General features: G+C 45.0%; 3 protein-coding genes across 8 annotated transcripts in view; 1 reads left to right on the top strand and 2 right to left on the bottom strand.

Annotated features, from left to right (window-relative positions):
- The first annotated feature begins 1615 nt into the window (after positions 1-1615).
- On the top strand, positions 1616-10667 carry LOC112226174 (protein FAM234B). 3 transcript variants are annotated; one of them, XM_042307299.1, is made up of 15 exons: positions 1616-1758; positions 2839-3378; positions 3775-3897; positions 4150-4401; positions 4558-4673; positions 4862-5021; positions 5122-5260; positions 5339-5539; positions 5894-5975; positions 6076-6240; positions 7181-7301; positions 7405-7634; positions 7752-7874; positions 9883-10052; positions 10175-10667. In XM_042307299.1, exons 1-12 carry the CDS (start codon positions 1722-1724, stop codon positions 7632-7634), a joined length of 2166 nt encoding a protein of 721 aa, XP_042163233.1. In that variant the 5' UTR covers positions 1616-1721; the 3' UTR covers positions 7752-7874; positions 9883-10052; positions 10175-10667. The 3 variants fall into 3 exon arrangements, with proteins under 3 accessions (XP_042163233.1, XP_042163232.1, XP_024246243.2); XM_042307298.1 differs by having other exon boundaries at positions 7752-9518; positions 9883-10023; XM_024390475.2 differs by having other exon boundaries at positions 7752-9518.
- Positions 10668-10992: 325 nt separating this feature from the next.
- On the bottom strand, positions 10993-13543 carry LOC112226175 (NADH dehydrogenase [ubiquinone] 1 alpha subcomplex subunit 6). Its single transcript, XM_024390476.1, has 3 exons — positions 13375-13543; positions 11476-11591; positions 10993-11210 (listed from the first exon to the last, which is right to left on the bottom strand). The coding sequence occupies exons 1-3, from the start codon at positions 13511-13513 to the stop codon at positions 11079-11081; spliced, it is 387 nt and encodes a 128-aa protein (XP_024246244.1). The 5' UTR covers positions 13514-13543; the 3' UTR covers positions 10993-11078.
- Positions 13544-13838: 295 nt separating this feature from the next.
- triobpb (TRIO and F-actin binding protein b) overlaps positions 13839-27699 on the bottom strand; it is a 29508-nt gene continuing 15647 nt past the window's right edge. For 3 of the 4 annotated variants that reach the window (XM_024390471.2, XM_024390473.2, XM_024390474.2), the window contains 2 exons: positions 16434-16633; positions 13839-16310 (listed from right to left, as the gene is read on the bottom strand). In XM_024390471.2, coding sequence (XP_024246239.2) covers positions 16472-16633 — 162 coding nt within the window. In that variant the 3' untranslated portion in view covers positions 13839-16310; positions 16434-16471. Of the gene's footprint in view, positions 16311-16425; positions 16634-27699 lie in introns of all 4 variants that reach the window. The other variant, XM_024390472.2, reaches the window with a different exon arrangement.

Genomic DNA, 27699 nt, shown 5'->3' with positions numbered 1-27699 from the left:
CCTGCACCTCGCCCTCTGGGTCGACCTTGAGGCCGGGGTCGGTGCGCTGCAGGAGCCGCGCGTCAGGGGGGGGTCGTCGCCGGCGGCCTACTAGCTGCCACCGATCCCCTTTTCTGTTTCAGTTAGTTTTGTCTGATTAGTTTCACCTGTTTCTTGTTTGGGTTTTGGGCTATTTAAACCTGGTAGGCCCGCCGGATTTTGTGCGGGCTTGTTTTTCTGTTCATGGTGTGTGGATTATTGTGGATTCCGTTTTTTCCGGACAGTTTCGTCCTGTTTGTTGGACTGTGTATTTATGCACCCTTGTGTGTGGCGTGACCGTTACTCTGTTCTTGGAATAAAGATCCACGTTTTGAACTACCCTGCTCTCTGCGCCTGACTCCTCCACCCACTACTCCTAGAAGCCTTTACAGTAACAAACCATTTCATGACCTACAGCATGGTGAAGAAAGTTGATGTTTCCGACATTTTACGGACTCCTAAACAACTATTGATTTAGAAACATTGAGAGTTACTGCAAGCCGCAATGAAAACAGGAGCTGCCTCCACTATTTCAGCACCATTTCATCATCGACATTTCAACACCATCAAATCTCCCATGCTTAGTCTAATACAGGGACAACTAAAATATACCAAAAACAATTTAGTCCAATGTAAGATAAATAGGATGTGGCTGTCAATGTTTCTGATTTTTGTCTGTATGTGCGTTCATGCAAGTAGAAAAAACATGTTGACGCACCCTACTTGTAGAGAAACGCTAATGTCATCCTGCTCTCTTTCCTGTTGACACTTGTATGTTTTGTTGCCCTAAGCTACCTGGCTAAAATGCTTGCTCGCTAGCCTAACTTCCTTTCATGGGCAATGTTAGCTAGTTAACATTAGCCTTCTATATCTAGTTACAACCTACATATTGACCTTCCATCCTCTCAGTCCAGGGGCACAATGTATTTTATGATTGGATCAGAATCGCCGTCATTGGCGAGTACGGAGAATTAAGTAAAACCACAAGTCCAAATCCCTATCCCCATCCATGGGTAATTTGGGAAAGGGACAATTTTAGCAAGCTAGACACCGGAGTACAACACAATGAGATGCAACAATTCAAGTTGCAATGATCAATGACATATTTCTCTGTGACAGGGGTGAAACCAAATCCAAACTGGCTTGCCTTGACACTTTTTTGGAGTTTATCTCAGCGCTGATTGGCTATTTTATTTATCTTTTTTTTATGAAGGGGGACCAAATGCTCGCTCGCTGGCTTCCCTTGCATTCAATACTACGGGCGGCAGAAATGTCATACCCTTTATGACCAGACCGCATGAGATAGATGGCCTACGCATACAGAGAAAGAGGGGCGCTGTTTTGCTCTCTTGGATACTTTCTCTGGTGAGATACATTCAGCCTCTTGCGCATTGAAGGAAAATTCTGAAAACGCAGAGACGAAAAATACATTTGTTATTGGTACATTTTGGGGGGATTTTCTGGCTTCCCTTGGCATTCATGAATACACCCCACTGCTAAATAGCATCTGCTGACTTAGCCTCTTCCTCTCTGCGACTATGTTTGGTAAGAAAACACGTCTCCCAGAATGCACTCGCTACAGTCCCGAAACGTCCACCCACACACACACACACACACACACACACACACACACGTAGCAGTTCTTCAGCGCCTCCGTTGGATGAGAGGATCAATTCTGCAGCACAGCGCCGTTACAATTTGCAATGGCTGCAGCTTTGTCCCGTGCTCTCAAATTGCCTGGTAAGAGACGCGTTGCAATTATTTGGGAAATAGATATAAGGGTTGATTGGGTGAAAATGATGTTGTGTAGTCTTTGTACCAGTCGTGTCTCATTGTTGTTTTGGTGTCATTCTGTTAGCTCATGTGAGCTAGCTAGAACAGCCAGCCAGCTGTGGCTAACGTTACAGTAATGTTGATTGCAATAACACAAAATAATGTTTTTATTTGTTTAATGACAGTCCAGAATTGAGAGATAAAATACGACACTTATTTTCAATGTTTGATATTTCGTTTCTTTTCAAGCTTGAATAGAAAAACATTGCATCATTCACAATCCTATGTGCCGCACTAGCTAGCTACTGTACAGTACAGTAAGGTGCCTCATCGAAGTCGCTTGATTTCTCAGTGCTCACTGTCATAATAATGTTATAACGGATTTAGCTACTTGCTTAAATCTCGTGTTCAACAAATAACTACAAATGAGGCCATGTAATGGGGGTCATTCATTTAACTTGGCAATCATTGTCATGCCAAACAATGAACAATAGAGTCGGCAAGAGTACAAACAGATCTGGGACCAGGGTAGAACATAATTCATTTGGTGTTAAAATAAACAATATTTGAGTAACTTCCCTGTCCTTTTGGGATGCTTGTCGTTCTATCAGGCACCACCATGCTCTATCAGATCATTCTAGTTTTCACCTGGGCCTTGTTTCCCGAACAGATCCGTAGAACTCTGTCCTGCAGTCAAATGACCAAATCGAGCGCTAGTGGCCTCAAGGGTGGAATGTTATTAATATTTTTCAGAATGTCATAATTAATAAACATTATCTGGTGTTTCTATGTCATAAGTTTTTGTTATATTTCAGTCTTCTATGATATATATTAAGTGTAATATGGGGATGCAAACTCAAAATGTAATACATTTCAACTCTATATCTGACATTTATTTTTAAGCCCATAACCATGTGAGTCAGGTGGATACTTTTGTTTCAACGTAGATTTGTTTAAGACTACCAAGAAACACTCTGTGTGACCCTGATTTAGCCCACTGCAGTAAAAGGTTAACCGTGTGTGTGTTTGTGTGTATATCCCTCACAGGGAAGAAGGGCTCGGAGCTTGGAGAGTATGACCCCCTCACTCAGGCCGACAGTGAAGACGAGAGCGAGGAGGACGACCTGGTCCTCAACTATCCCCGCAATGGCCTGGGGAGGGGCAACTGCATGGGTACAGGTACCTCAGAGCTGAGAGGGAGCAGAAAAGGGAGGCTCGTAGGGGATGAAGAGGAGGCAGAGGAGGATGACGATGAGTGGAGAGAACGGCTCCCGGGAAAAAAGAGGCAGGAGAGAGAGGAGAAGGGCATGCAGTACTGGAGCCAGAGGGAGACAAACAGGGATGAGGGAGTAGAGGATGGAGGGGGGCTTGGGGCCTCTGGTGGCCCTGGATTGGGTGTCAGTGCCAGTGCTGACCCGGACGGGAAGAAGGCTAAGGTGAGGGGAGCCATCCGGGCAGCGTTTTTCCTGGTGCCTCTGGTCTGTGCCATGCTGGTGGTGCTGCTGTGTGCCTTTCTGGTGCCTTGTCAGCATGGGGAACTGGACAAACGGCCACAGTGGGAGAAAGAGCTGGGTGATCATGTGGGAGGTGAGTGAGGAGTCTAATGTATAAACAATACACATGAAACAGACTACAGCTTACCCGTATGTTGCTGGTTGCTGATACCAATACACCTCTCCCTCACAGCAGAGAAAGAGAAAACTACAGGTCAGGTCCGACTGGTCAGACTAGTGCTTTAGATTAAGATAAGCACAGTCAACATTACAATAAAGTCAACTGTATGAGAAACCAGTTGAGAACACAAAACTCAGATTTATCTGACTGTCTTTGTCAGGGGGTGGATATTACACAGTCTGGATTACTATGATTACACATTACCGTGATTATTATAATAGCATATTAGCAAAGCAACCGCAGGTCTAGTTTAGTAAATAGTAGTTACAAACCATTCCTGTCTGTAACAGTGGTTTTCTTCTTCTTCAGGTGTTACCCCACCTCCTCTTGCACTGTGGGATGTTGACAATGACTCAGTTGAGGATGTGCTAATAGGAGTCACTCAAAAGAGCAACAATACCCATCTCTCCCGTTCTGTGGGGAACAACAAAGGTATCTATGGAAGCAAGGGACATTGTCGTAGTAATGAAGAGGATATTTTCAACCCTAATTTTTAGGCGTTATTCTCTCTCAAGCCCATCTCCTCACTGTACACCATAAAAATCTACCAGTGATTATGTAATATTAATCTCCATATCTAATCCTGCTAGCCCCAGTAAACTGCTGAGAAAACACAATTTGCCACACGTAATAAACCCCACCCACCTTTACCCCCTTCTCTTTCTCCCTCTCTGTCTCTCCCAGAGTACAGTGTGGTGGCCCTATCTGCATTCAGTGGTGAGGTGCTTTGGAGGAGGGTCCTCAGGGATCCTGTGGAGTCCATCCAGTGTGGGCTGCAGTACGAAGCCCACCCATCACCACTGCCAGCAGGGGGCGCTGCCCTCAGAGCCCTCCCCAACAGCGCCATTCCCCTATCTGCCCAGAGAGACAGAGCTAGCGGCCCTGTGTGTCTGCTCATCGAGTCTGCACACCTCACTGCTGTCAACGGCACCACAGGTCAGACAACAACCACAGAAATGCATGGCTTTTAATGGTTCAGTTTCACAGCTACAAGCATGATCATTTTAGCAGTTGGGTAGATGTATTAATAATGTGTTGAAGTTAATAGTTTAATGTTCAGTAAGGAGTAACCTATTGTATTTTCCTCCTCAGGGAAGAAGCTGTGGTCGGTAGCCCCAGGGGAGATCCAGTCCCAGGCAGTTTCTCTGCCAGATCTCCAAGGTGACTCTGTTCCTGACTTGCTGATTGCCACTTTACCTGCTGACCAGGTATGACAATCTCTGGCTTGGCACCTATACATATTTATTGCTGTAATAAGACAATTGTTACTATATAAATCATATTATTATTACAATATAGACCATACTCCCAAATCTTCAGAGTCACTGTGTTAACAACACTCATTTTCCAGTCAGTCTAGAATACTCCCACCAAACTGTCTCAAACTTATTTTCAGGTGTCTGACCTCTCACTGCTCCTGCTGTCTGGGCTGACTGGAGCTCTGCTTGGAGATCCCGTGACCTTTAACCTCACGACCTTTAATGTCTCTGGAAAGCTGATTGGTCCCCTGTTTCATGAGACACAGCTGGGGGCATATTACATTCTATTTGGACTAGGTAAGGGATACACTTTATATCAAGCACAGTGACTTTGAACAATCTGTTTCTCATCTGAAATGACTAAATGTCTGATAATGTATCTGCTATACTAACTCAGGCACTGTAGAGGCTGTATCCCTGGGAGATATTTACACTCGGGCTACTGGAAAAACACCCATATCCCCTGGTCTGAGACTGAAGGACCCCGGCTGGGAGAAGCTTAGGAAAACCAACTCCTCCCTCATACACATCTCCAGGTAAGGCTAAAAAAGTGCTCGGTTACACAATTACAATAGAGTGCGTGTTTGAACGACTGTTTGACTTTCTCTGTCCAGTGGAACTGAGCAAGTGGAGTTCTTGGTCCCCCTAGTGGCTGGCTTGTGTAACAACCACAACAGCCTGGACTCTATCTCCAACCTCAACTCTAGCCGCAGTGACTGGGTGCTGGTGTGTGGCAAGCTCTCCAGCAAGCTCTCTGTGCTGAGAGAGAAGGACGCACACACAGAGTGGACTCTTACCTCCTCAGCCATACACAGGTAGGAAATATGGTCACCATGATATATGGAGAAGTTTATCATTAGGGTGTATATGACTAAGCATTAAAAGGGATAGCTTCAAGTTTTATTGTCACGTGCACAAGTGCAGTGCCTTTCTTGCAACACTTTCCCGAAAAATACAGAAATCAATATATAAAACTATAAAGTAATACCCTATAACAGTGGTTTTCAAACCTGAACTAGCTCAACTACTCTTGGTAATTAGCTGACAGGTTGAATGGGGTGTGCTAGCTCTAGATTAGTTCAAATATATGGAACGACTGGGGATCTGAAAACCCCTGCCCTATAAAGTTATAGAACTAAAATAACCTGAATCATTTATCATTGTCTCAGTCGTCCAGCACCAGGCCAATTCAACGATGATGGAATCCCAGATCTCCTCATACAGAAGTCTGGGGCCCCTAGAATGAGAAAAGTATAATCTCTTCTACAAACACTTACACCTATAGCTTTTATACTTCTCAGATAGTTGTACATATTTACAAAGACGACCATCCATCTCTCTGTAATCTCAGGTTCAGGTGGTTGATGGAGCCAGTGGGCGTAGTCTGTGGGAGACAGAGTTTATTTGTCCACGCCTTGACCTGGAAGGTACCTCAATCATGACATCTGGTCAATCAGCTTTCCTTTTCTGGGCCGGTGACCCTGTCAGACCACCAAAGAACCTCACCAAGACAACTGTGAGTCCCTTGTTAAATGCTTATAAGGAGCAGGAATACATTTTCTATGAGAGAACGTGTTATGTTTGTTCATCCTTCAGTAGTATAGGCACAAGGGCTGGGGTCAATTCCAATTAAATATTTGAATTCACTCATGAAGTGGAGAATTTATGTTGAATTCAATTCTAATTTCAACAATCATCAAGTTATGGAATTAGACTGTTTGAACTGTTTGAATTGGAATTAGACTGTTTGAACTGTTTGAATTGGAATTAGACTGTTTGAACTGTTTGAATTGGAATTAGACTGTTTGAACTGTTTTAATTGGAATTAGACTGTTTGAACTGTTTTAATTGGAATTGTAAAAAAAATAAGTGAAATTTAATATTTGTACATTTTCCAGTTAATGGAATTAATGCAGTTGTTATTGAAACATGTACTGCAGGATTTGTTTAAAATAATTTAAACTTGTATTTCTATATTTCCAGTATAACTAGGCTGTGTGAACATGGATGTGATGAGCCTGAAAGCCTGAGGGAATTTAATTTCTGAATTTAATTTGTGGAATTGTTGGGGATAATATTCAATTGGGAATTAAATTCTTGGAATTTACCTAGCATTGGAATTGAGAGGAATTGAATTATATCTGAATTCAAAGACTGACCGTAGTCATTTAGCAGACGCTTTGGATAATTGACTAACATTTAATTTTTTTAAAATTAAATTGAATTTACAGGAAGAGAGAATTGAATTAGTGTAATTAACCAAAACCCTGCTGCCAGAATGTTAACAATAGCCAATGTTCAGGTTGGCAGTTGGAAGATAGAAAGTCCCTTTTGGTGTCTCTCCTGTCATTTGTGGAATTAACCCCAACCCGATAGGCACAAATATGTAATCCTTTACCTATCGTACTATGGAGATCAGTAGTTGAAATCTATTTGAAGTCTTGCTCTATTAACAGGTGGCACCAGGGGGGGTTCAAACCATGCCAGTCATCCGAAAGCTCTACATGTTACATCCTGCATATCCCACAATCCTCCTGGAGCTCGCCAGCACCACAGACACCATTCTTACTGCTGCAGGTGATGTGTGCTGTGCTGTATTTATTATTTTATAATTGTGCATATGATTATGGCTGTTAGTAGCACTGCTGATCAACTGTTTCTCCCCTTTTCTCTGTCTTAGTGAGTTACCAGGAGCCGCAGAAGGATGCCTCCTACATTACTGTGTCCTCCCGGCCTACCTCTGGCCTGGGGCCTGGGTCTCGGGTGGTGAAGAGCACGAGCCTCAGGGCAGCAATCACTGCTGGACAGATTGTGAGGCTGGGAGAGAGCAGCACCGCAGGGGTACCAGTCAGACCTGGAGTATTTGAGATAAACAAGTTCTTCAGGCGTCTCACCTTCAAAAACCATTAGGTAAAAAAGGGAGGGAACATAGCTAAGTATGTCCAGAATATGCTTTATATGACATGATGTTTGTGGTGTCTGTGTAGTTTCGGATGACGAAACACATCGTTTTGTTTTCCTGTGTAGAGAGGAGTTATCATTTGCTGGTTCTACATGATCCGAGGGAAACCACTGGCGGGACCAAACCTGTGGAAACACCAAGTGAAGGAGATTTATCTCAAGCTGTTTACATTTCCACTTTTGTCCAAAGTACGATTTTAATTTCTATTATTACTCATCTCACTTGCTGAAAAATATTTATTTTGCTGTATTTGTATTATATGTGTATATATTATGAGTTGACTTATTTATTTATGACCAGTCCTTTTTATTTAATATTGAATTTAATATATCATTGACTATTTACCTTGTTTGGGGTGAATGGAAATCAAAATATGTAAGTAGGTACATAGAAGAAACTTCTGTAGATCAAGCACAATGATTTGAAAGGTAGGGGTGTAGGTGTAAGGTGTCCATTGGCACCTCACTCGTTTAGTATATTTTTAATCTAGAGGCCCAGTTCATTCCTCCAAATACATTCATTCCCCTCTCATATCCACTTTTTTCAATTAGGTAATTGAGGTCTGTGTTCAAGCAGAATTACCCAGTTATGTAAAGGGGGCCTGTACATATTTTGGCTGTGGGGTATGTTGGGGTATGTTGAGCCATTGTTTTACATTCAGCATCACTACATCAAGAGAAATACTGTGTTCGTTCCAACATTGATATCTACATATATTTCAGGATGTTGTGTATCCCTGAAAATAATCAGAATTCATGTAAACATGTAAGTTTTGAAAACAGCTCATAAAGAAAAAAGTGGCTTGTTGGCACAATTTACCCTGGGTATGCATAAGGACAGGGTAGGTTGAGCTGCCTTGGGGTAAGTGGGTGCTGGTGCTGGTAGGTCATGTTTCATTCATGGAATGGGGGTGTGGTATTTTGTGTATGTCTACAATCAGATATAGATCAGTCTATTCAATATCATTAACACTTCCATTTCATGACCAGTTGTCAGGGACAGGGATGTCGTTTCGATGTGCCAATTCATAGGCAAGTTCTCTGCATGAGGCTACATAGCCCATACATGCAAAAAATATATAAATAATTGTGTACTAAGTCCACGAAACTGGTCTGCGAGATTCTTGATATGTTTAGCAAGCTCAGACTGACATCAGATAAGACCTTGTGTGCCTCTGCTACTTGGTCACATGATTAATGTTGTTGTATGGTTTCTTAGAAACAAGGGGTGGCTAATCTAACCTTATGGCTCAATTTACCCCACTCTCCCCTACAGTATTTATTGATAAGCTACTTACTGAAAGGTTTACATTTCTTTAATCAATAACTATTGTAGTGATGATACATTATTACAGAGTGCCATGTGTGGTAACTGTGCATCTTATTGCTATTGGTACTTGTAAATATTAATATTGCTGAAATACTAGAAAACATTTACAGATCACATGAATAAATAAATGTACTGCTGCAATTCTTGCTGCTACAAATGTAGTGTTTTGTAATACAACTGTACTACGGATTCAGCTCCGTTCGCAATAAATTATCATAAAAACACTGTTTGTTAATTAATCATGAGAAATATTCGAGTAAAAGGAGGGCGCAGGCTCAGGGGCGGTGCTTGGGTGCATCCAAAATGATCTCTCCGCATTGCTACGAGCGTCAAAGGCTTGGAAGATGGCGTCGTTCTTGGTTCGTCAGGCCGGACTCTCGGTGTTGAAAAACAGTGTACCAACATTTTCTGGGTTTTATGCTAATGGCTTCGGAGAGGCACTATCTCAGTACCGAACAGTTGTGTACTCAGCATCAGGTGGTATTTTGCCAAAACCCAAGAAGGTGAGCGCTCTCTTGTGAAAATATGCGCAGGTCATTTATGAAATGAAAGGGGGGATTTTGTGAAGGTGCCTAGAAGGTATTTGTGTATGAAAAAATGGCCAGGCAAGATTTGTAATTATATCTTATAACTTAATTAATTTATATAGGAATGTTCAATCTCAGGTAGGATCTCTGTGAGCCTATACCTTTCCATTTCACTGGAAGTGTTATAAATACATGCATGTTTAAATGTGTAAAGCATGCATCATGTAAATTATTTATGACATTCATTTTTTATTGTAGACTGGTTGTCATTGTGTAGAAAATCACACAGCATTGCAGGCTAACATGTGTTTTTGTGATGGAATTGTTGACAATTATCCAGACCTCATTTGGCCTTTTCCGGATTGCTGTGGTTGTGATCCCCTTCCTGTACGTGGGAACTCTGATCAGCAAGAACTTTGCTGCGCTGCTGGAAGAGCATGACATCTTCGTCCCTGAGGATGATGACGATGATGACTGAATGGTCTGTATTCTCCAATATATATGACCTGGGTATGTATGTAGAATGATCAATAAAATCAACTTTAGAAAATTGATCTCTTAACATATAAGAAATAAAGATGACATTTGACCTCAGGGAAGATGAGGCCTATTACTGTGTTCTCCCTCAACAGAACGTAATGTGTTGCCTCTCAGACAATGGGAAGACTTGTGACAGCTGAAAAGCCTTGAGGATCCCAAACTCAACAAAGCCTTTCTGGTGCTTCTCTCCCCACCCATTGTGATGTGTGCCTGCCTGGATACAGAGCTGTTTTAGAGAAGTGATAGGACTAATGGCTCCCTAGTGATAACGTTTACATGTACAGATAAGTCTTACTAAATAAAATACATCGATGTGCAAGAGGAAACCCTTGGATCAGTTGAAGTGGCTTTTGATTTAGCCAGTGATATCTACTACATTTCTGGAAATATTTATTCTGTTTTCAATCATTCTGGGTATATTGAAATATTTGGGAAGGCCTTAAATCAGGTGACAGGCCTGCATAGGTGTCCCTATTTATTTGGTTTCTGATATAGGTTATCCCGAAACTTTGGTGCTTTTTATGCCAACCAGTTACATTTGTTTTTGATGAACTGATCTAATAAAGTTGACCTTTTAGTAATGTCCGTTAGTGGCATGTCATTCACGACAATTCAAACTATTCAGAGGCTAATCAACTAATAACTGGCTTATTGCATTGGAGTGGGTACAGGGTAAACACAGGGTCCATGACAACCATACTGATATTCCTTGGTCTCAGCATCCATCTTCTGAACTTAGTGATCATAAGGGCTAGTTTGCACAAACACTTCTGTATCACATAAAAGCATCTCTACTGTGGCAATAGCTTTGCAGTGCACAAGGAGAGCCTTCCGACTTCAAGTGGGAAGTAACTGTCCCATGACTGTTTTCACAAAACCAAAACATTTATACAATGAGGACTTGACAAGATTGGGTATCATGTGTATATTTACAGTTCAATAAGGGGAAGCCTCTGTTACACTGGACAAAACAGGGTGGAAAGTACAGGGAGCAGTTCAATTGTCATGTCCAACATAAAATCTGGACAGAAAGTCTGCAGGGCGTGGTACCTCCGTCTCATGGAAATAGCGCATAATGTGGGTCTTCTGCTTCCAGACATTGATGGTCTCCTGCAGCTCCATCTTACCCTATTGTAACCAAAAGTATGAAAAGGAAACATCACTCGCTACACTTGATACGTGACCATTGAGCTTTGTAAATATTCCCGTCAAAGTTGTTTTCTTTAAACGATTTGGATGCGTCACATGTAAAATGATGTAGAGCATGACAGCCCAGTTATCTAGACAGTTTGTATCTCGGTCTAGCAGTATAACACTAACCCACCGTGCCACTAACAAACTAGGCTAACTGCATGAGAGCAAATTGACTGATTGGGGAGCAGAGTAGACTAACCTTAATGACAAGCATGTCAATCACACGGGGGTCATTGACGTGCTTGTTCCTGTCAAACATCTCCCTCACTTTGTCTGTTCCCTGGCGAGCTGTGATGTCCAGCTGGAAGGTAGTCACTGTGGGACAAAACATAAGACAAGATGTCGTCCTATAAACGTCCCACAACAAGCTCAAAGAAATACACATATTAATACATTTACTTATCACACTCCCTACATATCAAATTGCTAATCATGTGGCCTATCTGCAAATGTAGGAAGTGTATTGTACTGTCCATTCATTAAAAAAAGGTGGTTCACGACGATAAACTAGCTAGCTAGCTCATCGACTATCTATGTAGCTTTAGCTAGTACGCTGAACAAAAGTATAAACCGCAACATGCCACAATAAAAAAATAATAATATAAAAGGAAATCAGTCAATTGTTATAAATTAATTAGGCTGTAATCTATGGATTTCACATGACTGGGAATACAGACATGCATCTGTTGGTCACAGACACCTTTAAAATAAAAAAATAAAGTTGGGACGTGGATCAGAAAACCAGTGAGTATCTGGAGTGACCACCATTTGCCTCATGCAGCATGCCATCTTCACAGAGTTGAGCAGGCTGTTGATTGTGGCTTTTGGAATGTTGTCCCACTCCTCTTCAATGGCTTTGCGAAGTTACTGGATATTGGTGAGAACTGGAACACGCTGTCGTGCACCAGCGCATCCCAAACATGCTCAATGGGTGATATGTCTGGTGAGCATGTAGACCATGGAAGAAATGGGACATTTTCAGCGTCCAGGAATTTTGTACAGTTCCTTATCATGCGGAAACATGAGTTGATGGCAGTGGATGAATGGCACGACAGTGGGCCACAGGATCTCATCACGGTCCATTCAAATTGCCATTGATAAAATGCATTTGTGTTCAGTGTCCGAAGCTTATGCCTGCCCACACCAAGATGCACTCTTGTTCACATTGGTGACATCAGCAAACTGCTCTCCCACACAACACCATACACACATGCTGTCTGCCATCTGCCCAGTACAGTTGAAACTGGGATTCATCCGTGACGAGCACACTTCTCCAGCGTGCCAGTGGCCATCAATGGTAAGCATTTACCCACTGAAGTCAGTTACAACACCGAACTCAAGACCCTGGTGAGCTTCCCCGGAACGGTTTCTGGTAGAATTTCGGCACAAATTTTGGTTGTGCAAACCCAGTTTCCTCAGCTGTCCAGGTGGCTAGTCTCAGATCATGCAGTTGAAGAAGCCGGATGTGGAGGTGCTGGGCTGGTATGGTTACATGTGGACTGCATTTGTGCGACCAGTTGAACATACAGCCAAATTCTAAAAGAATATTGGAGGCGGCTTATGGTAGAGAAACAAACAAACTCTCTGACAACAGCTCTGTAGTTAGCATGCCAATTGTACACTCCCTCAAGATTTGAGACATCTGTGGCATTGTGTACCGTGACAAAACTGCACATTTAGGAGTGGCCTTTTGCTGTCCCCAGCACAAGGTGAACCTGTGTAATGATCATGCTGTTTAATCACCTTCTTGACCTGTCGGGTGGATAGATTATCTTGGCAAAGGAGAAATGCTCACTAACCAGGGATGTAAACAAATGTGTGGAACATTTCTGGGATCTTTTATTTCTGTTTATGAAACATGGGACCAACACTTTACATGTTACAATTTATATTTTTGTTCGGTGTGGTTGCATCGCTTTAGCTAAGTCTGGCCCTAGATTGAAAGTATGTTAGCGACAAGATATGTAGCCAATGAGCTAAATAAATATGTAGTTAAGAGTGCCTTACAGCTAGTTAACGTTAGCTAGCTGTATTTGCACGACCTTGACGCTGGGATCTAGCTCGTGTGGATCTAATACAAAGGGAGAGCTGGTTTTACCTGTGTTTGGAACCTCTCTGTACCAGGCACGATACAGTTCCCGAACTCGGCGCTTGGCTTCATCCAGATCCCTGCTGAAAATCGGTTTGACAACTTTAGCAGCACCAGCGGCTGTCCGGGTCGCCGCACTGGACGCCATGTTTGTTTCTTTTATCTTCTTCTCTGGTTAACATCGTTAATAATTCGGATTTGAAACATATTAGTGCTGCCACCTAGCGTATAAGAGGAACCACTTTACTTCAAGGTCTCAGAGCAAGTGACGTCACCGATTGAAACGCTATTTAGCGCGTACCACCGCTAACTAAGCTAGCCGTTTCACATCCGTTACACCTGGACTAATAACCCAACATCAGTGCCCGACCTCACTCATGCCTTTAGACTAGCCTATAAACTATTACGAGTTAGGCCTAGTACAGAGTTCTGAGACTAGTGTAAATCAGCTGAATATGGATGATTCACACGGCTGTATAAACATGCATTTTATTGCTTGTAAAACGAGGGTACTTTACAAAGATATCACATGCCCTACATTAAATATTAAAAACACTTGTCAAAAGACAGTTGTCTACTTTATCATCTCCTCACAAAATACATGATACAAAAAAAAAAACATTGGCTCATTGACGCAACACTAGACATTTTGTGGCACAAACAATCATGCCTACACAATGTTCGGAGGTTGGGAAAGGATCGCAACATGCATCTTCTTAGCCTCATCAAAAATCCTTGCAAGACGACATTTCATCGAACTTCTACATGCAATTCTCCAGTCACAGAAGGCACTATATGAAACAGAAAGCACACATTCAAATGACTTGTATCTACACAGAGGAATGAGTGATTTCCAAGTTGGCTTCCCAGGAATTTACAGTACCAAAACCTCTTTCTCTGTATCAATCCCAATGGTAAATTGTTATAAAGTTTAACTTCACAATGGAGACCCACATTGTAAGATTATATATTACACTGAATAAAGATACAAATAGGTTTGCGAAGTAAAATGCGTACAATGACAATCACCGAGCAACCATTGTTGATATACAACATTAAGGTCGTTCCCCCTCAAAAAGCACAAGAAAAAGGCTTGAAACCCACCGTCTCAAACGGTCCTAAAATTGTTTATGTAGTTATTTGTAAGAGATACGATTAGCATTCCTGAAACATTATTTTGTTTATATATAATTTGATCTCATAAATTAAGCTAATTGATTGTGCCCAAATTGGACTAAACTTCTTCCTACCAATGAGTAAGGCCCCAAAAAATGCCAATACCACTCCAACATCTAGTATAGTTTCAGTTATGTTCAACAAGTTCCTTGAATATTCCAATAACTGGCAGCTTTCTGAGAGCGCTATCCCTATGGTGCAATTCTCATATGAATACTTTTTCTACAAGTCCAAAACTTTGATGGAGAAATGGGCTAGGGACTCAAATGTGACAGCCCTAAAAAAATACATTGCAGTCATGTTTTTCAATAGAATTATTAGGAAACAGCATTGCAATTAGTGAAATTTAGCATTAAATCCAACCCAATAGCATTACAAAACACTATATGCTGTATGTTTGAGACTTATACCATTGAAGACCATACTATTGAAACCATTAGAACTGCTATAGCTTAAATCGTTTTCTTGTTCACTAGGAATGGTCTAACAGGAACTAATCCAGACCTTTTTTGAAGGGAATAAACCTCACACAAGGGGGCAGTTTCCTGGACACATATTAAGCATAAAATGACAAACTCAATTGCTTTCAGAGGACTGGCTTGAAATCGAGGATGACCACACAATGTATTTTCATAATGAGCCAAATCTATTGGTTGTGTTTACAAAGGAAATGTTGCGATCTATTCAATAAACACAAGAGACCAGAAAAATGTATGAGTGCGGCAGTATAGCAGGACCACGGCATCTAGTGGTCAAAACCTAGTACTTTCACACTACTTTATGGTAAATAATGTAAGTAACTTCCATGACTAATTTCTCTGAACAGGGGGGGGGATAAGAAAGAAAAAACATCACCAGATTCATAGGGAATACATTACATAGTATGGAGAAGCAGTACTCCAAGCAGCAACTTCATACTACTTGTTAAAACATAGAGAACTGATACTGTCTACTGGTTGTTGGGGTTGGATTGGCATGTGATGTGTTGTGTGGTGAGTCTGCGGGTGGCTTTTGACAATGTTATTAGATTCCTCATGTCTTACTCATTAGTAGGAAGAAGTTTGGTCCAAATCGGATGATGGGAACTATATTTATTGAATATTATGTGAATCCTTGAATCCTATAAATACATTTTAAAAAATGCCAATTTGGGTGCAATCACTTACCTTTCTCAGAGATCAAATTAAGTTTCAACAAAATAATGTTTCAGGAATGTCAATCTTTCCCATTGCCAATTACAGAAACTATTTTGGAACAATCTTGAGATGGTGGGTTTCATGGCTTGCTGAAATGGCAAGGAATGACTCAATCTGTACAAATCCATGCTCAAATGAAAATAGTTTTGTTTTTGGCGAGAATTATATCCTGCTTCCTTATTCAGCTTTTGACAGTAGCCAACATGTAGACCAACTGTTTACATGTTGGCTACTATCAACATGTAAATAGTAGGTCTACATGTAGGTAGGTATGCAGAGAAAGGTAATCCAGTGCTGTTTCAGGTCACAAATACATCACAGCAACAGTCTTTACACAAATAATCCAGTTTCTCAGACCAATATTTTCATTCACTCACTCTCGCACATCAACAACAGAAAGTTTAAAAAGTGCAGATTAAAATTTGTTCAACCCAGTGTAATATGACCGATCAGCTGATACTAGTCTATGCCGCTCATCGGCTGAATGATTGAAAGCTAAGGCACTATCGTGGTCCCCCGAGCCGGCATCTTCTGGTGCGAAGACTTCTGCTCCTCTCCATTGTGCCCACACAACTAGAAAAACCCAAAAAATTATTAGGCAATTACAGTTATCATCATAGAAGATCAATGTAATCAACTATTTCAAAGTTGTGTGAGCATGACTATGTATCTCTTAATAATGACCTACGTCTATACCTCTCTGTGTCTCTGAGCAGAGCCCTTGAGGCGGTGTCTCAGTGTTCCAGGCTGTTGCCTAGTTTCTGGCCCTCCTGCAGGGCAACCATGGCCAATCTCAGGTGCTCCCTAAGGCTCTGGATCTCCCGCTCGCTCCTGCGCTTCATACCACTCAGCTCCCCGTGGACCTCTTGATACCGCTCACAGGCCGACTGCTTCTCCTATAGGGGTAAGGGCACACAGACAGAGGTTTATCAGATGGACAAAGTATACCTCTTCCACTCTGGGCAGACATACAATGTTGGTATGGACAGAAGAGCCTGAGGACTTGTTTATTTGCTCTTGTGATTAACTTGGAGCCAGCAACCACACAAGATAGCTTTGCTAACTTGTAGATTAACATTCCAGTTTGTGTGTAGAGTTAAAGTAGTCTCCAGCTACACATTGTTTAAAAACAAAACCGACACGTGTGTAGCCATGGGGAAAAACAGAAGGGGTTGGCAACCCTGGTCCTGGAGTGCTGCAGGCACTTCATGTTTTTGATTGAACTGACCTGAAGACCAGGTGTGTTGAATTTAGGCAATCACCGAGCTGATCAATTAGCTCAGTTGGTCAGATGTGGTGCCTAGTTGGAACAAAATCCTGCAGTACATCAGGAACAGGGTTGCTTAGACTGTTGACAACCGATAAACTATTTTGTCTCAAAATGTCACTCAAATGCATTGTTAGTTGTTGGCTAGCTAGCGAATTCTAACCATATTAGCATAAACATGACATCAGTCAAAACAAAACATGGTATCAATAAGATATAACGAGCCACCTGTGAATCCCCACATGGCAGCTTGTGGCTAATTACACAGTATTATTAAAAAATTTTTCACTCTTTCAAAACTCTTAAATATCTTCTCCGAATTAAGATTCAAACATGTCTGCAGAAAGAATGCGGTGTCAGCTATAAGAGTGAGTTTATTTCGGTTATTGAAGTACAGTAAGTGAAGTGGATTTACACCTGGTAACTGAATTACGATAACGAAATTACATCATGGTCCCTGGCCCAGCGTCATCCAGGTTTGGCCAGTGTTGGCCGTCATTGTAAATAAGAATTTGTTCTTAACTGACTTGCCTAGTTAAACAAAAAATGTAAATAAATGTATTGTATTTGACTGCACGCTGTGTTCTACTCACTGTACTATCCAAACTTGTGAAATACGTCTGATGGGCCGGACAAAATCTGAACCTATCTGCAGACATTAACATCAAGGCTAGGGTGGACTGACCAAATCTGAACCTATCTGCGGACATTAACATCAAGGCTAGGGTGGACTGACCAAATCTGAACCTATCTGCGGACATTAACATCAAGGCTAGGGTGGACTGACCAAATCTGAACCTATCTGCGGACATTAACATCAAGGCTAGGGTGGACTGACCAAATCTGAACCTATCTGCGGACATTAACATCAAGGCTAGGGTGGACTGACCAAATCTGAACCTATCTGCAGACATTAACAAATCTGAAAGGACATTAACTCAAGGCTAGGGTGGACTGACCAAATCTGAACCTATCTGCGGACATTAACATCAAGGCTAGGGTGGACTGACCAAATCTGAACCTATCTGCGGACATTAACATCAAGGCTAGGGTGGACTGAACCAAATTAAACCTAGGGTCTGCTGGACATTAACATCAAGGCTAGGGTGGACTGACCAAATCTGAACCTATCTGCAGACATTAACATCAAGGCTAGGGTGGACTGACCAAATCTGAACCTATCTGCAGACATTAACATCAAGGCTAGGGTGGACTGACCAAATCTGAACCTATCTGCAGACATTAACATCAAGGCTAGGGTGGACTGACCAAATCTGAACCTATCTGCAGACATTAACATCAAGGCTAGGGTGGACTGACCAAATCTGAACCCATCTGCAGACATTAACATCAAGGCTAGGGTGGACTGACCAAATCTGAACCTATCTGCGGACATTAACATCAAGGCTAGGGTGGACTGACCAAATCTGAACCTATCTGCGGACATTAACATCAAGGCTAGGGTGGACTGACCAAATCTGAACCTATCTGCGGACATTAACATCAAGGCTAGGGTGGACTGACCAAATTTCGACATCCCTTGCCGGTCGGTGCTCAGTGGGTGAGGATGCTAGTTACAGTTAATGGAAAGAGAGGGGGCTCATGGGTAGGTGTAAGTAAGAGCTGGGAGAGGTGACATTAACGAGAGAGGGCTTGTCCAGACAGACATTTTTAACACGCTTGATTTGACCACCAGACAAAGTAAAACAGTTATGAGCTGAACATAAACAGAATTCCAGTGGAAGGGAAAACAGTAGCAGGTGACCCAACTTGTTTGTGACTAGAGCTGTGGCGGTCATGACAGTTTGTCAGCAGGTTATTGTCACGCACGCTTAGTATCCCCAGGCCTCCAAGCTGCCTACACCTGATGCGTACCTTTGCAAAATCTACATCTAATAAATAAATTGATTATACACTATCACAATAAATCCAGTATTTATTTTAGTCAGGTCGAAAGAAACATGATATGAAGAAAATGTATTTCAGAAGAACAGAATACGAGTTGACCTACTGCATGTTATCTGGCTATTACACTAGATTGACTTATTTGGTAATGTTAGTTGTGAATGATACAAACCTTAGAATGTCTTAGAAATCAAAACATATGGGCTGCATGATGTGACTATAGGCTATTGAGGATTTGAGAAAGTAGCAATAAAGGCTTGTGCTCTGTTCCTTGCCTCAGTCTGCACAGCTGTTCTCTCAAGTGATCATATTTTCACCCATCAGACTATTCTAAATTGAAGCTCGTCTTTACTAATATGTATAATTATTTTAATTTAGAACGGCACATTATCAAATGGGAAGGAACAGGGGGAAAAGACAAGTCATCTGTATGCACTTGAATAGTGAATGGAGGCTGCGCGCTTTCCCACCAGTGATGACGGATAGGCTACTTCGGTTTTATAGCAGAGCATGTGCTTATTATGAGCAGCTGAGAAATAAATATCACAACACTTATTTCACTCCATGCTTCACAAGATTTGAGTGGCATGCTTTCGCTGAGCAACAGGTGATATTCTGCCCAAACTCTATGCCATGGGCTCCCCAACCCCGTTCTTGCAGCTACCCAGTACTCTGTATGCCATGGGCTCCCCCAACCCTGTTCCTGTAGCTACCCTGTACTCTGTATGCCATGGGCTCCCCAACCCTGTTCCTGTAGCTACCCTGTACTCTGTATGCCATGGGCTCCCCAACCCTGTTCCTGTAGCTACCCTGTACGCCATGGGCTCCCCAACCCTGTTCCTGCAGCTACCCTGTACTCTGTATGCCATGGGCTCCCCCAACCCTGTTCCTGCAGCTACCCTGTACTCTGTATGCCATGGGCTCCCCCAACCCTGTTCCTGTAGCTACCCTGTACTCTGTATGCCATGGGCTCCCCAACCCTGTTCCTGTAGCTACCCTGTACGCCATGGGCTCCCCCAACCCTGTTCCTGCAGCTACCCTGTACTCTGTATGCCATGGGCTCCCCCAACCCTGTTCCTGTAGCTACCCTGTACTCTGTATGCCATGGGCTCCCCCAACCCTGTTCCTGTAGCTACCCTGTACTCTGTATGCCATGGGCTCCCCCAACCCTGTTCCTGTAGCTACCCTGTACTCTGTATGCCATGGGCTCCCCAACCCTGTTCCTGTAGCTACCCTGTACTCTGTATGCCATGGGCTCCCCCAACCCTGTTCCTGTAGCTACCCTGTACTCTGTATGCCATGGGCTCCCCAACCCTGTTCCTGCAGCTACCCTGTACTCTGTATGCCATGGGCTCCCCAACCCTGTTCCTGCAGCTACCCTGTACTCTGTATGCCATGGGCTCCCCAACCCTGTTCCTGCAGCTACCCTGTACTCTGTATGCCATGGGCTCCCCAACCCTGTTCCTGCAGCTACCCTGTACTCTGTATGCCATGGGCCCCAACCCTGTTCCTGCAGCTACCCTGTACTCTGTATGCCATGGGCTCCCCAACCCTGTTCCTGCAGCTACCCTGTACTCTGTATGCCATGGGCTCCCCAACCCTGTTCCTGCAGCTACCCTGTACTCTGTATGCCATGGGCTCCCCCAACCCTGTTCCTGTAGCTATCCTGTACTCTGTATGCCATGGGCTCCCCCAACCCTGTTCCTGCAGCTACCCTGTACTCTGTATGCCATGGGCTCCCCAACCCTGTTCCTGTAGCTACCCTGTACTCTGTATGCCATGGGCTCCCCAACCCTGTTCCTGCAGCTACCCTGTACTCTGTATGCCATGGGCTCCCCCAACCCTGTTCCTGCAGCTACCCTGTACTCTGTATGCCATGGGCTCCCCCAACCCTGTTCCTGTAGCTACCCTGTACTCTGTATGCCATGGGCTCCCCCAACCCTGTTCCTGTAGCTACCCTGTACTCTGTATGCCATGGGCTCCCCAACCCTGTTCCTGCAGCTACCCTGTACTCTGTATGCCATGGGCTCCCCAACCCTGTTCCTGCAGCTACCCTGTACTCTGTATGCCATGGGCTCCCCAACCCTGTTCCTGCAGCTACCCTGTACTCTGTATGCCATGGGCTCCCCAACCCTGTTCCTGCAGCTACCCTGTACTCTGTATGCCATGGGCTCCCCAACCCTGTTCCTGTAGCTACCCTGTACTCTGTATGCCATGGGCTCCCCAACCCTGTTCCTGCAGCTACCCTGTACTCTGTATGCCATGGGCTCCCCAACCCTGTTCCTGCAGCTACCCTGTACTCTGTATGCCATGGGCTCCCCAACCCTGTTCCTGCAGCTACCCTGTACTCTGTATGCCATGGGCTCCCCAACCCTGTTCCTGCAGCTACCCTGTACTTGGCTACCCTGTATGCCATGGGCTCCCCAACCCTGTTCCTGCAGCTACCCTGTACTCTGTATGCCATGGGCTCCCCAACCCTGTTCCTGCAGCTACCCTGTACTCTGTATGCCATGGGCTCCCCAACCCTGTTCCTGCAGCTACCCTGTACTCTGTATGCCATGGGCTCCCCAACCCTGTTCCTGCAGCTACCCTGTACTCTGTATGCCATGGGCTCCCCCAACCCTGTTCCTGTAGCTATCCTGTACTCTGTATGCCATGGGCTCCCCCAACCCTGTTCCTGCAGCTACCCTGTACTCTGTATGCCATGGGCTCCCCAACCCTGTTCCTGTAGCTACCCTGTACTCTGTATGCCATGGGCTCCCCAACCCTGTTCCTGCAGCTACCCTGTACTCTGTATGCCATGGGCTCCCCCAACCCTGTTCCTGTAGCTACCCTGTACTCTGTATGCCATGGGCTCCCCAACCCTGTTCCTGTAGCTACCCTGTACTCTGTATGCCATGGGCTCCCCAACCCTGTTCCTGCAGCTACCCTGTACTCTGTATGCCATGGGCTCCCCAACCCTGTTCCTGCAGCTACCCTGTACTCTGTATGCCATGGGCTCCCCAACCCTGTTCCTGTAGCTACCCAGTACTCTGTATGCCATGGGCTCCCGAACCCTGTTCCTGCATGCAGCTACCCAGTACTCTGTATGCCATGGGCTCCCGAACCCTGTTCCTGTAGCTACCCTGTACTCTGTATGCCATGGGCTCCCCAACCCTGTTCCTGTAGCTACCCTGTACTCTGTATGCCATGGGCTCCCCAACCCTGTTCCTGTAGCTACCCAGTACTCTGTATGCCATGGGCTCCCCAACCCTGTTCCTGTAGCTACCCAGTACTCTGTATGCCATGGGCTCCCCAACCCTGTTCCTGTAGCTACCCTGTACTCTGTAAGTCATGGGCTCCCCAACCCTGTTCCTGTAGCTACCCTGTATGCCATGGGCTCCCCAACCCTGTTCCTGCAGCTACCCTGTACTCTGTATGCCATGGGCTCCCCAACCCTGTTCCTGTAGCTACCCTGTACTCTGTATGCCATGGGCTCCCCAACCCTGTTCCTGCAGCTACCCAGTACTCTGTATGCCATGGGCTCCCCAACCCTGTTCCTGTAGCTACCCTGTACTCTGTATGCCATGGGCTCCTGCAGCTACCCTGTACTGTGTATGCCATGGGCTCCCCCAACCCTGTTCCTGTAGCTACCCAGTACTCTGTATGCCATGGGCTCCCGAACCCTGTTCCTGCATGCAGCTACCCAGTACTCTGTATGCCATGGGCTCCCGAACCCTGTTCCTGTAGCTACCCTGTACTCTGTATGCCATGGGCTCCCCAACCCTGTTCCTGCAGCTACCCTGTACTCTGTATGCCATGGGCTCCCCAACCCTGTTCCTGTAGCTACCCTGTACTCTGTATGCCATGGGCTCCCCAACCCTGTTCCTGTAGCTACCCTGTACTCTGTATGCCATGGGCTCCCCAACCCTGTTCCTGTAGCTACCCAGTACTCTGTATGCCATGGGCTCCCCCAACCCTGTTCCTGTAGCTACCCTGTACTCTGTATGCCATGGGCTCCCCCAACCCTGTTCCTGCAGCTACCCTGTACTCTGTATGCCATGGGCTCCCCAACCCTGTTCCTGCAGCTACCCTGTACTCTGTATGCCATGGGCTCCCCAACCCTGTTCCTGTAGCTACCCTGTACTCTGTATGCCATGGGCTCCCCAACCCTGTTCCTGCAGCTACCCTGTACTCTGTATGCCATGGGCTCCCCCAACCCTGTTCCTGTAGCTACCCTGTACTCTGTATGCCATGGGCTCCCCAACCCTGTTCCTGTAGCTACCCTGTACTCTGTATGCCATGGGCTCCCCAACCCTGTTCCTGCAGCTACCCTGTACTCTGTATGCCATGGGCTCCCCAACCCTGTTCCTGCAGCTACCCTGTACTCTGTATGCCATGGGCTCCCCAACCCTGTTCCTGCAGCTACCCTGTACTCTGTATGCCATGGGCTCCCCAACCCTGTTCCTGCAGCTACCCTGTACTCTGTATGCCATGGGCTCCCCAACCCTGTTCCTGTAGCTACCCAGTACTCTGTATGCCATGGGCTCCCCAACCCTGTTCCTGTAGCTACCCTGTACTCTGTATGCCATGGGCTCCCCAACCCTGTTCCTGCAGCTACCCAGTACTCTGTATGCCATGGGCTCCCCAACCCTGTTCCTGTAGCTACCCTGTACTCTGTATGCCATGGGCTCCCCAACCCTGTTCCTGTAGCTACCCAGTACTCTGTATGCCATGGGCTCCCCAACCCTGTTCCTGCAGCTACCCTGTACTCTGTATGCCATGGGCTCCCCCAACCCTGTTCCTGTAGCTACCCAGTACTCTGTATGCCATGGGCTCCCGAACCCTGTTCCTGCATGCAGCTACCCAGTACTCTGTATGCCATGGGCTCCCGAACCCTGTTCCTGTAGCTACCCTGTACTCTGTATGCCATGGGCTCCCCAACCCTGTTCCTGTAGCTACCCTGTACTCTGTATGCCATGGGCTCCCCAACCCTGTTCCTGTAGCTACCCAGTACTCTGTATGCCATGGGCTCCCCAACCCTGTTCCTGTAGCTACCCAGTACTCTGTATGCCATGGGCTCCCCAACCCTGTTCCTGTAGCTACCCTGTACTCTGTAAGTCATGGGCTCCCCAACCCTGTTCCTGTAGCTACCCTGTATGCCATGGGCTCCCCAACCCTGTTCCTGCAGCTACCCTGTACTCTGTATGCCATGGGCTCCCCAACCCTGTTCCTGTAGCTACCCAGTACTCTGTATGCCATGGGCTCCCCAACCCTGTTCCTGTAGCTACCCTGTACTCTGTATGCCATGGGCTCCCCAACCCTGTTCCTGCAGCTACCCAGTACTCTGTATGCCATGGGCTCCCCAACCCTGTTCCTGTAGCTACCCTGTACTCTGTATGCCATGGGCTCCTGCAGCTACCCTGTACTGTGTATGCCATGGGCTCCCCCAACCCTGTTCCTGTAGCTACCCAGTACTCTGTATGCCATGGGCTCCCAAACCCTGTTCCTGCATGCAGCTACCCAGTACTCTGTATGCCATGGGCTCCCGAACCCTGTTCCTGTAGCTACCCTGTACTCTGTATGCCATGGGCTCCCCAACCCTGTTCCTGTAGCTACCCTGTACTCTGTATGCCATGGGCTCCCCAACCCTGTTCCTGTAGCTACCCTGTATGCCATGGGCTCCCCAACCCTGTTCCTGCAGCTACCCAGTACTCTGTATGCCATGGGCTCCCCAACCCTGTTCCTGTAGCTACCCAGTACTCTGTATGCCATGGGCTCCCAAACCCTGTTCCTGTAGCTACCCAGTACTCTGTATGCCATGGGCTCCCCAACCCTGTTCCTGTAGCTACCCAGTACTCTGTATGCCATGGGCTCCCCAACCCTGTTCCTGTAGCTACCCTGTACTCTGTATGCCATGGGCTCCCCAACCCTGTTCCTGTAGCTACCCTGTACTCTGTATGCCATGGGCTCCCCAACCCTGTTCCTGTAGCTACCCTGTACTCTGTATGCCATGGGCTCCCCAACCCTGTTCCTGTAGCTACCCTGTACTCTGTATGCCATGGGCTCCCCAACCCTGTTCCTGTAGCTACCCTGTACTCTGTATGCCATGGGCTCCCCAACCCTGTTCCTGTAGCTACCCTGTACTCTGTATGCCATGGGCTCCCCAACCCTGTTCCTGTAGCTACCCTGTACTCTGTATGCCATGGGCTCCCGAACCCTGTTCCTGTAGCTACCCTGTACTCTGTATGCCATGGGCTCCCCAACCCTGTTCCTGTAGCTACCCTGTACTCTGTATGCCATGGGCTCCCCAACCCTGTTCCTGCATGCAGCTACCCAGTGCTTACATTTGGGAAACCAAGTGAAATCTGTTCGGGAACATCGATAGTAACATGTTTTCGCAACAAAACATACTTGATTAAACTGTTGACAGTCCATCTGTGCGCTCGAGAAAGGAATAAAAAGGAGAGAGAGCGTAGGAGATGGAAATGCATGGAAGTGAGATTCTGTATAGCTAAAAAGGTTGCGTTTCACCCAATTAATTATGAAAATATATATATTTTTAAATCCCCATTACTAGGCTATTCAAAATAGCCCTGCACAATCAATGAACCAACTGCAATGCCTAGGGCTAGTCATTCTCTCCCAGACTCATGGATAGAAATGTTGGAGAACAGCATAATGTAACCGGTATGTATAATAACAGTTCACACTCAAATGTGTTTAATTTTGGAGTATAGGCTAGAGCATTGTCTTTGGCACATCTGTTTGGTTTGATGTTTTTTTCTGCCATGCGTAATATGCAGTAGGCTATGTATTGTAGAATTACACAATCAGAATTATAATTCAGCCTAAGCGTAAGCATAAGCTCTAATATGCATATGGGTGTTTTGAATTTATCACCTTAGAGCTGTCCATTTCATTGTTAAGCTTTGAAAAAACATCCACAATGACCATGTTTTACACGGTTTCAACCTGCAGTTGAACTTGATCATCACAGTGATGTGAGTTATAAAAGTATAATAGGCCTACAGTTTTGATCATAAGTGTTTTGTTACTTTTGACTGCATTTGCATTGATGTTCGTGGTTAGAGGGACAATAGAGCCCTGAGCACCAGGCCATTAGGACCTGATGGTTGTTAGCAAGTTGGTTACTACCAAAGCACGTATAGATTGCATATCAGGAGATCGTGAATCAGTCACGTGGAATTTTACTGCGGTCATGACTGCAGCTGAGGCAGTAAAACGGTTACTGCAACAGTCCTATTTGTGACTTCCGATTGTCCATTATAGCAAATTCAGTTGCAGTAATTCAGTTAGATTTTTTTGTAATAACGAGATTTAACCACTTAATAATTCAAAAAACGTATGAGTAAAATCACTATAACTAATTGACAGGTCTACCATTACTTGTTCCTTACGGTGCATTCAGAAAGTATTCAAATCCCTTGACTTCTCCGACATCGTTAAATTACAACCTTATTTTAAAATGCATTTTCCTCAATCTACCCACAATACCCCATAATGACAAAGCAAAAACAGGTTTAGAATTTCTTTGCAAATGTATAAAAAAAGAAAACTGAAATATTACATTTACATAAGTATTCAGACCCTTTACTCAGTACTTTGGTAAAGCACCTTTGGTAGTGATTACAGCCTCAAGTCTTCTTGGGTATGACACTACAAGCTTGGCACACCTGTATTTGGGGAGTTTCTCACATTCTTCTATGCAGATCCTCTCAAGCTCAGTCAGGTTGGATGGGGAGCGTCGCTGCACAGCTATTTTCAGGTCTCTCCAGAGATGTTCGATCGGGTTCAAGTCTGGGCTCCTTGAGTAGCCCACCCAGTCAGAGACTTCTCCCAAAGCCACTCCTGCGTTGTCTTGGCTGTGTGCTTAGGGTCATTGTCCTGTTGGAAGGTGAACCTTTGCACCAGTCTGGGGTCCTGAGTACTCTGGAGCAGCTTTATCAAGAATCTCTCTGTACTTTGCGCTGTTCATCTTTCTCTCAATCCTGACTAGTCTCCCAGTCCCTGCTGCTGAAAAACAGCCCCACAGCATGATGCTGCCACCACCATGCTTCACCGTAGGGATGGTGCCCAATTTCCTCCAGAATTGACACTTGGCGTTCAGCCAAAGAGTTCAATTTTGGTTTCATCAGAGAATCTTGTTTCTCATGGTCAGAGTCCTTAAGGTACCTTTTGGCAAACTCCAAGAGGGCTGTCATGTGCCTTTTACTGAGGAGTGGCTTCTGTCCAGCCACTCTACCATAAAGGCCTGATTGATGGGAGTGCTACAGAGATTGTCGTCCTTCTGGAAGGTTCTCCCATCCCCACAGAGGAACTCTGGAGCTCTGCCAGAGTGACCATCAGGTTCTTGGTCACCTCCCCAACCAAGGCCCTTCTCCCCCGATTGCTCAGTTTGGCCGGGCAGCCAGCTTTAGGAAGAGTCTTTGTGGTTCCAAACTTCTTCCATATAAGAATGATGGAGGCCAATGTTCTTGGGGACCTTCAATGCTGCAGACATTTTTTGGTACCCTAATCCAGATCTGTGCCGACATAATCCTGTCTCGGAACTCTACGGACAATTCCTTCGACCTCATGGCTTGATTTTTGCTCTGACATGTACTGTTAACTGTGGGACCTTATATAGACAAGTGTGTGCCTTTCCAAATCATGTCCAATCAATTGAATTTACCACAGGTGGACTCCAATCAAGTTGTAGAAACGTCTCAAGGATGATCAATGGAAACAGGATACACCTGAGCTCAATTTCGAGTCTCATAACAAAGGGTCTGAATACTTAAGTTAAAA

Source organism: Oncorhynchus tshawytscha, linkage group LG27 (assembly GCF_018296145.1).
Source record: "Oncorhynchus tshawytscha isolate Ot180627B linkage group LG27, Otsh_v2.0, whole genome shotgun sequence".
Classification (NCBI taxonomy): Eukaryota; Metazoa; Chordata; class Actinopteri; order Salmoniformes; family Salmonidae; genus Oncorhynchus; species Oncorhynchus tshawytscha.
The sequence above is the reverse complement of the archived record's forward strand: the minus strand, read 5'-3'. Positions and strand labels throughout refer to the sequence as shown.